At 52.3% G+C, this 13031-nt stretch overlaps 1 protein-coding gene across 1 annotated transcript in view; it reads right to left on the reverse strand.

Annotated features, from left to right (window-relative positions):
• Positions 1–416: 416 nt before the first annotated feature.
• Positions 417–13031, reverse strand: part of NATD1 (N-acetyltransferase domain containing 1) — a 36034-nt gene continuing 23419 nt past the window's right edge. Inside the window, exons 2-3 of the mRNA XM_032782956.2 lie at positions 12811–12929; positions 417–5230 (exon numbers count right to left, since the gene is read on the reverse strand). Coding sequence (XP_032638847.1) covers positions 5114–5230; positions 12811–12929 — 236 coding nt within the window. The 3' untranslated portion in view covers positions 417–5113. The remainder of the gene's footprint in view (positions 5231–12810; positions 12930–13031) is intronic.

Genomic DNA, 13031 nt, shown 5'->3' on the forward strand with positions numbered 1-13031 from the left:
TGCCAAAGAGCTTGGGTAGCCCTTGTTAGGGGAAAGGAAAAGACAAGAGCAGTCACAGAGCATCTGGGAATATACCACACCATGTTCAGGTCAGCAGCTCAGCACCGGGACCAAGCCTCACCTCTTATAAGGAAGTGTCTTTCTGAATAAGAATCCAGCTATGTACTTAGATGCCATACGTTCTGAGTACCCACCCCTTCGTGGATTTATCTTCCCAACAGCCCCTGTTGGATAGGGAACTAGCATCCCCATTTTGCAGATGGAGAAACGGAGGCACAAACAGTGACCAGCCCAAAGTCACACCAGGATTTGGTGGCAGTATCAGGAAATGAACCCAGATTTTCCAAGTCCCAGTATCATGCCTTCATTTCAAAAATAGCCTTCCCTTTCCCCAATGCAGGAGCAGCCCCCATCAATGCAGACTGGTTAAGCCACACCTTTTATTGTATTGTATTCCATGCAATATGTTCATGTTTAATAGTATGACATATAGGGAGGGAGAATGTCAGACACAGATGAAAGCAGAAAGGTCATTTGTGTCAGGTCCTGAGTAGGAAAGGCACATAGTTACCACTGAATTCAACAGGAAAAAAAACCAAAAACCCTAGACAGAGGGGAACACAACACTGGAGGCCAGATGAGAAAGAGGGAGCTTCAAATTGGTTGACACAGAAGTCCGTTTGACAATGTCCCATATATTTCTTAGGTCTTTAGTTCAAGTGAGTTTTGATATCTCAACACACCCCTGAAATCTCTTTCCCATTCTTGTTTGAAGAGCGTCTAGGAGTCCGAATCCCCCAAGTTCAATCAGCACCATTGAGTATCACAAGGTGTTGAGCGGACTCCTTCCCACAGGGATGAGCTAGGAAAGGATGGGTGATGGAAGCGGTGTAGGGAGAGTCTTCCATCACCAGGGACCTGCAGGTCACATCCAGCTGCCAATGATGGGTTATTGTAGCATGGAGGACTGCAGCAGCACCAATGACTTGCCTTGGCTAGTAAGTATTGCTATTCCCAAACATCAAATAATACCGGAAATGAAAGGTGGTGGATGGATACAGCAGTAGAACTGTGAGCACAAACACTATCAAATGTCTCCATGGTATCAGGAACAGAAATGGTGACAGCACCTCAGAGTGAAGCAGCAGCAAGTCCCTGTACTGCGCTTGTTTTAAGGCGGGGTGGCCAATCTTGATCTGATCTAGGAGGGCCAAGGTTCCCATAGAAATAGCACAATAGTGTAACATGTGAAATGATAACACCATAGTCCTCCAGTGGGCATTCCAGCAGGAGGCATAACTTTGCATGTCTGGAAGCTGTACACCCAAGAGAAGTTAATACCAAAAGTGGGATGAGGTTCTCAGTAATGGGCTTGGCCCAGCACTTTGCTTCTACATGGCAGCCATGCGGCCAATTCTCAAGCAACTCTGCTGGACCACTGTTACAATAGTGTCTTCTCATCTCAAGCAACAGGAGAAGGAGATGGTGATGAGCAGGGCAATTCTACCATTCTTCAGTTTTGGTGCAGCTAGATCTGTCCCTGTGCCCATCTTAACTAGGCCTTATCTGTTCTTTGCCAAACATAACTCTAGTGTGTAGCACCTTAGATTCCTCTTGAGCACTGGGCCTTTTAACTCTATATCCATGCTGCTTTTCAGATTCCCTCTACAATTTCCTAGAAGCAACAGTCAAGCCCAGTGCATCCAAAGCACAGAGAAGTTCAGGGCAGTCTCTTCAACAATATACTACCACGGACAGCACGAATCTGAGGCATTTCTGTCACTTTCATCGGCCTGGTTAGACAGGACAAAGGTCCATTCATTTGGGAAGCTGGTGTTGTGACAGGTTTGACGATGTTGCAGGTGGGAGAAGGGGTGTGAAGCTTAGCGTGACAAGGAAGGATTATATCGGAGCGTTGTCAGCTAAACCACTCCAGTTAGATTTCAGCCTGTCATTTTAAGATGAGTGAAGGAACGGCTGGTGACAGCCCAGGTGTCTGAAGTCCTAGGTCTGCAGAACAGATACAGTCTAGTTTGTAGCAAAGCAGACTAACTGCAAAGTAGCCCACGCTGAGCCTTAACCTTGGCCTGGAGTTTAAGGAGGATAGTTCAATCTTCATGCTGATTCAGTCACTGGATGCTCTTCTGAGACTGCCACCAAAGAGACCAGTTGAGCAGCCAGCGATGAGGACACCTGTTCTGTACCGCTGAGCCAAAGTCTAGTGAAGTCAACAAGAGTCTATCCATTGACTGCAGTGGGCTCGAGCTTAGGTTCCAGGAACAGAACTGGAATCCTCTCTACACCCAACTCGTTCCACTTAGACCCCTGAGCAGTGATCAGATTGTAACTTTCAGACACTACCAAAAGAAGGTGGATTTGAATATGGCCCAGCAGTGAAAGACTCCGTATCTCACTATCAATTGCCTGAGACACCCACGCCCTGGGCGTTCTGTCACGCAGAGAACAGCATTGAGACCCCTTCTAAGTGCCATTCTCTGGAGTCTATCTAGCATTCTGAAAGACATTTAATGAGCCCTGGCTATATTTTGGGCCTCTCAGTGCCATGATGCTGGGTGACAATGGTACAAGACCTTGTCCATAGGGGAGGATATGACAATGCTGAGCCATGGCACACAGATGCACAGTCACCAACCAGTGATGCAGCAGCAGGCTGTGAGGATGCAAGCCGTGCATAGCCATAGTTCAGTATCTGAACTGGATTATTTCTTCCCCACATGCCAAACAGAAACAGGTGGGATACCGACTGTGGCAGAACAGCCTGGGAGCAGCAGTGAGGGGCTGGTGAGCAGGAACCCTTGATCTGCTTCCTCACTGCCTCACATGCCTGTGCACCGGACAAAACAGACCTCCCTTGCTTCCGAGGTACAGCATTTCATGACTTGTGAGGGAGGGAATAACAGCATTTCAGAGATGCTCTGCTGACTGGTCTGTCACTGCAGCAGAAGCCAGCATCAGAAGGGTTAATTTAAAAATATAATAACTGAAAAAAATAGCAACTCGAATGAATGCCGGAAGACGTATATAGTGTCCAGCAAAAGCAAATCAGATCACATAGGCCAGGCTCCCATTAGGAGGTTAGGAATACAGCCTTCAAGATCTGGCCCAGAGATAGTAATAGGGTCAACTCCAAAGTGATGTTGCAGTTTCTGTTGGAGTCAACGGGTGTTGGCAATACTCAGCACCTCTCAGGATTTAGCCTAATATCAATACAGGAGATTCTTGCAGTTCCCGTTAGTTCACTGCAGCTCTTCTAAACCAGCAGGATGAGCTAACTGAAGGTGGTGGGGGAGAGTCAGCTACAAGTTTCACCCATGCAAACCCAGTGACTTTCCTGACATTGCCCCGAGTGACCTGGAGCAGAGCACAGCCCTCCACATCCTGAGCACCAAAAGGTTCCTGAAGGATAACCCCCTCCCCGCCCTCAAAGTCAAATGATCAGTGTGAGAGACTGGGATGGAGCAGAACACATCCCTTGCTCCCCGCCTGGCATGTCAGCCCTCCGCTGCTGCACGAAAAGGGGAGGACAAAAGTCTGACTCCTCCCCCTTGGGCGGGAAGCTCTTGGATGCAGCCGCCAGGGTTCCTAGCAGTAGGGGTTAGCAGACAATGCTGGGCAGGGGAGCGGAGAGGAAAGTGACCAGTGAGTGATCCCTGTGCAAACTCCAGGCCTACGCTATTGACTGAGCAGTGGTGGCAGCAGCATCTCTCGACTCATGCGCTGCATCTGCATCCTTGACCCCCACCCTGAAGGGACATTCTGCTCCTGGCCCCAGCCTCCCAAAGGGCAGCGGGAGGGAGAGGGGGCTCAGTAAGTCACTGGAAGAGCAGAGCTTGGGCTGGGGAGGCAGCATTTGGCATTGGGTGCAACAGCCTCACCCCCGCTTCTCCATGGGGATTGGACGCATCCCCTTCTCCCTCCCCCGGGCTTGGCTGAACACCTCAAGGATCATGTCCTGCTTGGCTCAGCGTGTAAGTTTGTGCGCTTGGCTGGGATGGTGGCGCCTGCTTAGCTCATCCACGGGACCCCTGCGTTCCCCTTGCTGACGGCGTCTCTGTCCCTCCCTCGTCACTCACCGCCCCTTGGAATCCGAAAGAGGCAGAGAAGCAAAGCCCGCGGCGATGGCAGGCACTCCTAGGGCTGTCTGTTACTGCTCCAACCCCAGCAGGGAAACGTCCCCCCGTTCACGGTGGAGTTGAGTCAGCAAAATGAGAGACTGGCTCAAAACACTCCTGTCCCTGATGGAGTAGCAAAGTTTATAACCTCCCTTCCCTTGCCCACCTCTCAAGCCACTGGGCTACAGAAAGGAGGTCTGGGCTGAGCCACTGCTCTTGAGCACCCCTCCGCGATGCTGCCCGCCCCTGATAGAGGCTGATGACAGACCATCTCACATAGGTCCCCTTTCTGGGACAGAAGGCATCCAGGCCCCAATGTCTCTGGAACATGCAGAGAGAGTCCCCTAAGACCCAATCGTCCACCCTCTGAGACTTGATGCTAATGCTTCTTGCTTTGCCCGAAGGGAGCTGACCAGCCGGACCTCGATCCTCTCCAGCTCCAGCCCACACAGCAAATGGCACCGACTGGGCTTGTCAGGCTTTATCATTGGACTTTTCCATCCCCTTTGTGACGAAAGGTGGGTAAGACCCTGCCCCTCTCCGCAATCCCCCTTCAGCTCAGGACGAGTTCATCTGCAGCAGCCCCACACATTGCCGGAGGAGAGGTGGAGCCCAATGGCCACCCCAAGCTGACATCCACCCGCCAGGTTCTTGCTTTCGACGAGCTGCAGGGGTGAGGACGTTGCTGAAGGAGGCCAACAGAAGCCATTGCCTTCCACCCCGTGGCACAGTGACAGGGGAGGCTGCTGTCAACAGAACCCTGAGCCAGCCCAGCTGTGGAAGGGCCCAGCTGTTGTGCATTACCAGGGCCCCGGCGCTATTTGGGAGGGTCACATCCCCCACGTCCACACTTAAAAAAAAATCAGGATTTTGAGAGAGCGTGGGACTTCCTGAGACCGCGCAGAAGTGAAGGCCGCATCGGACAGTCAGGGGCAGGGCGTGCTGCTGCCAGAGCAGTCCGGGCTTCGCAGCCTCCTGGGTTAAGGCTGCAAGTGTTCCAGGTACTGCGGCAGGGGGTTCTCCTTGACGTATTTCTGAATGTACCAGCACGTCAGGTGAGCTCGCAGGTCCTCTTCGACCACAAAGTCCAGGGCTGCCTAGAACCACAAGAGAGGACAGATGGGTTTACAAACGCCACACTCCCCTGGGCGCGAGCTAAGACAGGATCCTGGCTTACACCTGACTGGCTGGACCATGCCGGGGGGAGCGGCCTGAGCACCAGGGAAGTTACCTCAGGACTCCTTGAGAGCTGGGACCCTTCGGGCTGGTGCCATGAATGGAAATCTGCCTTGATCTGGCCATCTCTCAATCCTGGGCCCACCGAGCCATTCCAGTGACAGCCCCCAGTGCCAGGCAGTAGGCCACATGCTCCCCTCTGGGTGAGGAGCAGGGGGAGCAACCTGGGGCAGAAAAGATGAACTCTGACCCCAGGAACCGCCCCTTGGGGCAAGGGATGGAGCAGAGATGGGGCTTTGGAGGCGGAGCAGCCATAATATACGCTTCCTCAGGACTGTGTGGAAACCAGCCGAACCAGCAGCCACTCCCTCCTGCGCCGGCCACTCCTTGCATGGGGGGCCCAGGGAGCCGCTGCCCGGAATGCACGGCCATTGAGGGACAGCCTGGCACTTGCGTGATGCTGCAAATGCCCCTTATGAGGGACGTTTTGCTGGTAATTCACAGAGTTCCCCCCTCCACGCACACGTTTGGGGTCGGGGACACCCGTGGCTGGAACAAACAGCCCATTGACTCTCACTGAGCCTGCTGCCTCAGCAGTTGTGCTGCTAGGTGCCCGTAAGAAGTTGGCTTGTGTTTCTCACTGCCCCATCCTTCTCCCCCTTTCCCACACATGAAGCGCTGCTGGTGGGGAAAGAAGGGGTGGTGCTGGAGCCTCTCAGCATTTAAGCCCCCTCCAGGGGTAGCAGTGAAGTTGCTCTTGCAGCAGATACTGCGGTGGCAGATAGACCCTCTGCTGCACGTACGGGAGAAAAAAAATGAACGTGGTTTTAGCCGAGAATAGGTCAGGAATGTGCAGACTCCTTCACAGAGCTAGGAACCCGCCTGCTGCTGCTTCCCATCAGGCGGGGAAAGTCCCTGCCTGTTTCAAAAAGTAGCAGCATCCCTTTCCCTCTCCCATGGCCTCATGCAGACAAATGAAGCTGCTAGTTGTCCTCATCTCCCCTCTGTGTGATGCAGAGGGCTGGGAGGCAGCAGGATTACTGCTCTCGAAAGGAAAGCAGCAGCTCCGAAACAGCTCAGTGGCTGTCTCTGCAGTCACAGGAGGGGACGAGCAGAAAAGCAGTAGGGAACTAAGATCACTGGTATAAGCTGGTGCTGCTTGCCACAGTGTATGCGGACAGGGGAGAGCTTTTCCCCTGCTTCCCCTTTGAATGATAAATAGAAGACTAAGCACTTTAAAAATGTGTCAGCCTGTTCCTTGCTCATTAACTAATTAATGGCCGAGCACCTGGGTGAAAGGGGCAGGAGATGCTAATCTGCAGCCACTGGACTGATTCTAGGATGGGAGGAAAAGCATTGAATGCTGCATCTCAGCCCCGTGCAGGAGGGTCTCCAAGGACCTGTCAAAGGAATTCCCCAGAAGCAGCAAGCTAGCTGTCAGCTCTGTGCCTGGACATTCAGTTTAACAGAGCTGGTCCCACATGCTGGGTTCAAAGCTACCCACCCCCCATGCTCCCTCCATCGAAGACATATACAGAGAGAAATCCCCATCCACTGCCCCATTGCCCCTGCCATGAAGCAGTGCTGGCGCGGGCAAGCGAAAGCCCACAGGGCCAGGGCAGCCGACAGCCCCTCACATGTTCTCCTAATCCTCTCTGTGCTGAGTTGTGGGCATGTGGGGGGAGGGGAGAGAAAGCTGGCAGTTGCTCCGCCCCCCATTTTATTTCTGGACATAGATTCCCAGATGATGTGATTAAACGTGTCCAGCTGGAGTACAAAGGGCACAAGTTCCGAGGTAGGGAGGAAAAAGGGCTTCATCTGACCCAGGATGCGGGATCACCCCCCCTTACACCCACAGCCGAGCACTGTCAGTTGTAAGAGACATGTGTGAACTGCAGCATAAAGAAGGATTTACCCTCCCTAACGAGCAACTTCTCCAGGAGTGGTGTGGATACTGCAGGGGACCGGATTCTGTTCCTGTGCATCTATAACTCTATTGGCTCCAAGGGCACGACTCCTGCTTTATGGGAGATCAGGATCAGGCCCTTTGCAAGGATATTGGGCTTTCATCTGCAACACACTTTACAGGCATTTACCCCGATATCGTCCTGTATATCATTAGGCCTGTTTTATGAGGGGAAACTGAGGCACAGAAGTAAAGGGCCTTGCTCAAGGCTACTCACCCAATCAGGTCAAAGACAGAATTAGGGCTCAGGATAGGAGTTATGGCTCCTGAAGGTCAAAGGGAGTAATTTGTATGCCGCAGCGGGAGAATGGAGCCCTCCGTTCCTGCCTGCTAGTCCCATACTCATACCATCCCTCCCTGGTCTGCTCTCCGGGGCCGATCTGAGCTGCTGGATAGAAGCAGGGTATTTTCATTTTCAGATGGAAAGAGGAGGCGGTTGGATTAGTAGCTGGCTGTGATGGTACTTGCCCAGCAAGCCAGAAATAGGAACCTCTGAGTGCAGATTTCCATACCTACAGCCAGTGCCCGAGAAGGGGAGAGGATGAGAATTTGCTGGCTGGTCACAGCGTTATCAGTCACTCATCACAGAAACCAGCTGCCCAGAGCACCCTGTGCCTGAAATAGAGCATGTGGAGTGAACTGTCTCCCAGCCAACAGGGCAAGAGCTAAATCCCTGCTTCCATTACATGGCTGCGATTCTACAGGGACCCTCTTCCCGGCCTGGCTAGGGGACAGTCAAGCCAAGCTGTCAGATGCCAGGAACAAAACAGGGCTTCCAACAGTGCCAAGGAGGATAAAATTCCCAATGGGGAATATCTCTCTGCTGATGGAGCAGTGGTGCAGTGTCACTTAAGAAGCTCGTGTGGGGGTGTTTCTGGGGCAGCCTGCTTATCTCTGAAGATACACCTCACCTTGTTCTCTGAGCTTGGAAAACCCGCTGGGGAGCCACGTGAACATAAAAACGGCCATATTGGCCATCTAGCCCAGTAATCTGGCTCCTGACAGTGGCCAATGCCAGGTGCTTCTGAGGGAATCAACAGAACAGGCAGTCGTCAAGTCATTGATCCCCTGTCACCCATTCCCAGCTTCTGGCAAACAGAGGCCAGGGACAAGTGCCTCGGTAAAACACTTCCTGGGTAATAGACACATCATGGAAGTGCTGCTCAGAGACGCCAAACTAGACCTCCTTGGCCTTTGCAATTTGAGAGGCCTCCCAAAAGCCAAAGAGACGCTCGCTTGCTTGGCGCCAGCTCCACCTCCATCCAAGGTGGGGAGCCACACGCTCCAGGAGCCAGGAAGCAGGTGGGAGCGGTACAGCTTTGCGGGAGAAACAACAGTAAATCGCTAACAACAATCACGAGCTGGCTGAGCAGCTCAGTCATTCAGCAGCAGGCAGGGGACGAGCAAGGGGCACGTACAGAAGGGAGTATGGGAAATGCAGCAGGGTGGGTGTGAACGGCCAAGCATGGCAGGAAGGGGAAGTGGGCACAGCAGGAATTAGGAAGATACGCAGCAGGCCACCTTCCCCACCACACAGAGCCAGAGCCTTGCAAACAGGTTTGCCTCATGGAGGAGGAGTGGATGGGTCAGGGGAAGCAGGGAGCAGGCCCCAGAATCAGGCTAACGCGTCCTGCTCGCAGAGGGGAGTATGCTCTAGGACTTGGAAGAGCAGGTTGAAGCAGTGAGGGACCCACCCCAAAGGGAAGGTTGGTAGTAACACAGTGTGTAGCCAGGATGATCTGGGTTTGTAACGGGGCTGGTTGGTACGCACCAGGGACAGAGACCAGCAGTGAAATCTAGAAGGGCCTAATGTTTCTTGCTCACTCTGGAGCTAACAGAGATGTGCCCCCACCCTGCTTCCATCGAACGCTGGTGGCCACGCTGCGGCAGACGTGCCATTTGTCTGTACTTGTGCCTTTAAACACCAGGTGCTAGTTGGGGCAGGGACAGACTTACGTCAGTGCTTCATCATATAGATTACGGCAGTATCAAAAGCAACTCGTTATCAGGGCCAATGTGATAAAAAGGAGCCACTTAACCCTGCCCTGCACTGCAGACTGAAAGGCCTGGTAGGACAGGCCAGGCGCAGAACCTCTAGGATTATGTTCCTAACTGGGATGCTGCAGTATTGATGCTAGTGGGACTCCTTGAGCAGTGCTGGTGATGTGGATCGTTACTCCTGCAGCAGGCAATCCAGATAAAAGACAAGTCACTGGTGGCCCTGGCGGGAGAATCGGTGTAGCAATAAGGAGTGGGAAAGCAGAGGCTGCCGGGCGGAGGAGAACGTAGGGTAGGACAATAAGCAGAGGGAACGCAGAGAGGTGCATGAGTGATTGAGTAAGGCCTCAAGAAACCAGCACAGAAGAAGGCAGGCTAGGGTACTTGGAATTTAATATCCAGGGAATTTAGGTTGAGGGCAGAGCATTCCTGAAATAGCTGAAGATGAGGAGTTTAGCAGAGAATGTCCATCAAGCTGCTTGAAGCCGTCAAAGGAGAAAGTAAATCATGAGCATAAATCCAGAATGGGTGGAGGCAGGAGTGTGTAACACCAACAGACCCCGGGTGTCGGTGGTTGGGATTGAACCTGGGACCTCAGTGCATGAGCCTCTACTGCATGAGCTAAAAGCCAGCTGGCTGTTAGCTAAGGCTGTAGAGCAGACACATTAATCTCTTTCTCTCTAAGGTGTCTCGGTGCCACTAGCTGGGACAGAACACCACATCCAGAAGGTGTGTGGGTTACAAGAGGATGAGGGTGAGAGGATTTCTAATAGAGAGGCAGGGCCGTGCTACTGAATTTGCAGCCCTGCTTGTAACAGAGGAGCTGGTAACCCCTTGACAGGAGGAGGAGGAAAAAAATAGGAGAAAATGGTAAGAGATCATTCCCAAGGTCACTGTTGTGAGAGAATATGAACATGAGCATGAACCAAGAATATGAGAATAATAATGAGAATAAGAATAAGAGAATATGAACATGAGCATGAACCAAGTGGGCAAATGCACACAGACAGTCTGGAGGAAGAGGGGGGAGAATGTGACATGGGGGAGTAGGCTTGGAGGTGCACTTGCAGATCACACACAAATCAAATCGGCTTGGGCATCAGCCAAGGAGGAAGCGAGGAACACCAGCTGGGATTTGTGCTGGGGGAACCCAGGGCGTGGAGACAGCCAGGCAGAATGGCCCTGGCATTGCAGCCTGGAGAGAATGGGGCAGACAGGAGGACGCTCTGCAGAGCAGCAATCACAGTCCCATTCAAATCAGACATTGGGGGGGAAGAGCCACCTTCACAAAGCTTTTCTTCTGATAAGGACGGGGTGACAGGCTCTGGGCTCCTCCAACTCCCAGCAATTCTGGAAAGCCCTCCACTCCTCCAAATCCCACAAGAACACCTGATCCCCTCAAAGCTATCATCTCCTCAGCTTGCTGCCGACACAAAGCTCCCCGTCCTCCTTCCCACAGCACACACAGGCAAGAGGCAAAACTCTTGCCAGCCACTTTGGAAGAGTCTGTGATGACACAGGAAGGACACCAACGAGAACGGATCATGCCCTCTGCTACATTATTGCATCAGGCAGCAGGAGGAGCAGCTGACCCACTAGCAGGGCTTCTAGAGCCTCCATCCCTCAGCAGGCCCACAAGAAAGGAGTTTATCATTGAAAATCCATTCATTCCCCAGGCCTGTGCATTTCCCAGCACGTCCATCCTCCATGGGAACCTTTGATTGCAAGCTTGTTGCGGCAGCGGCTAATTTGATTGTGTTTTTTCCTTCTTGGTACCATGAAGGAGACTCAGTGAAATGAACAAAGAAAGCCAAGCTGAGGGGCAAGGAGGAGAGGTTAACGTGAGGGTCACAGCACCTGAAATTTGGGGTGGTTTGGTTCTACTCCCACAAAAAGGTCACTTGGACAAACGGTGTTGTTCCAAAGCTTTGCTGACATGCTATAAAACAAGGCGCGTGGGGAAGATCCAGCGATCAGACACAGAATGCTTTGGATCCGTTGCGCTGCCGAGTGGCTCATGAGCACGACAGAACAATGAAGCAAAGAGAGTCAGGGAAGGAAGAGCCTGAACCAAAGCTACAAACAGAACGGGGGGAATAAAAGGTTGCGTGTGAGAGAGAGAGCCCCATCCCCGCAGCAGACTCACCAAAATGCTGCAGCATGCAAACAAAGGAGGTCTTGAGGAGTCTACACTAAGGGAAGGAACATAAATCAAGGGAAGTTATTCTCTCACCAGAGAAGGTAGGAGCCAGAGCACGTTTGCACTGTGGAACGCAGCTCTGGTCTCCGTACTACTGGAAAGAGATGGAAGGATCACAGCAGGGAGCAATCAAAGCGATGTATGCATCAAGGCATGGGGGTTATGAAGCAATGAGGCCGATTCAGCCTATGGAGCAGGAAAAGGAAAAGGAACATTTCCTGCTGAGAAAGAGAATCCGGCGAGTGGACGAGGGACGGAGCAACATGAAGAAGCCATTTCAGAGAGTGACGCATTCGGGAACAGCAGAAACGCACTAGCCCAGAAGCAGAAATTCCTTCATAGCATGGGGTGGTTGAAATGGCAAACGGCCAAAAGTCAGCAGCCACATTAAGCGCGGAGGCAGCCGGGCAACCTGCTGGGAAAGGAGAGCGGAAGGAACATGGCCATTCATCAGGATTTATTAGAGCAGGCCCTAATTGGCCATATGGTCTCCCCTGGCTCTGAGTATTGCTGCATCTCTCCACACCTCCCCTTGCTCCTTCTGCAGCTTCCTTTCAGCGAGTGTTTCTGGACATTGGTGCAAATCACCCCCAGTCGAGATGGTCTCTCCCCTTTCTCTGGTGTTCCTGCGTGCCACCCTTCTGGAAGGCACATGGTGCCAATCCCTGGAGTCACAGGCCTGTGCTGGAACAGACTCTGGCAAAAAGCCTTTTTTTTTTCTTTTGCAAAATTTCATTAAAATGCATGTTCACAGATTCATTTTGTGGCTCAGGAATGTCAATTTTCGCATTTTTTTTTTGTAAAAGGTTCTGTTTTCCATCCAAACCTCCAAGATGGAGGGGATTTTTGGGGAGGGAGGGGTAGAGAGCTGGGAGGGGGCATGTTTCCTCCCCCCCACCCAAGATTTGGAAAAATGCCCAGGTTTTTGCTCTAAAGTAGTCATGTTTCACAGTTTGTGTCAAATGGGTCACTTGCGTGAGTTCTAAACACTCTGCTGAAGCATCCCGCCGCTCTTAGCCATTTTAGAGAGGCTGCGTGGTGCAGGGTTTAGGACACTGGATCTGGCTTCTTGTCCTGGCTCTGCCACCGACCTGCTGCCTGACCTTTGGTAGCTCACTTCACATCTCTATGCCTCTGCTTCTTCTCCCACCCTTTGTCCATTGTGTTCCTTTAGCCTGTAAGGTCTCTGGAGCAGGGTCTGCTGCTCACTCTGCGTATATACAGCACCTAGCGCAACAGGGCCCCGATCTCAGTTGGGGCGCCAATGCTATTGTGAGATAAGTAATATTTGTCCATAAAGGAAGGCAAAATGTTGCTAGAGGCTGGTCGAGTCGTACCTTAGCCAGGTGCTTGGCTATTCCTCTTCCTCGGTAGGCGTCTGGTACCTCCGTGTGCTGCAAATCCACTATCCTCTTCCCCACGTACTCGTAGAGCAGCACTGCCCTGTCGTGGCAACCTACGGAATGCAAGGCAGGAGTTTAGCTACAGAAATGCCTTGAGGGAGAGAACCCTCTGCTTGGGGTGAATGCAGCTCACAATGATGCTAAGCTAGCACAGG

This window comes from Chelonoidis abingdonii, chromosome 9 (genome assembly GCF_003597395.2).
Source record: "Chelonoidis abingdonii isolate Lonesome George chromosome 9, CheloAbing_2.0, whole genome shotgun sequence".
Lineage (NCBI taxonomy): Eukaryota > Metazoa > Chordata > Testudines > Testudinidae > Chelonoidis > Chelonoidis abingdonii.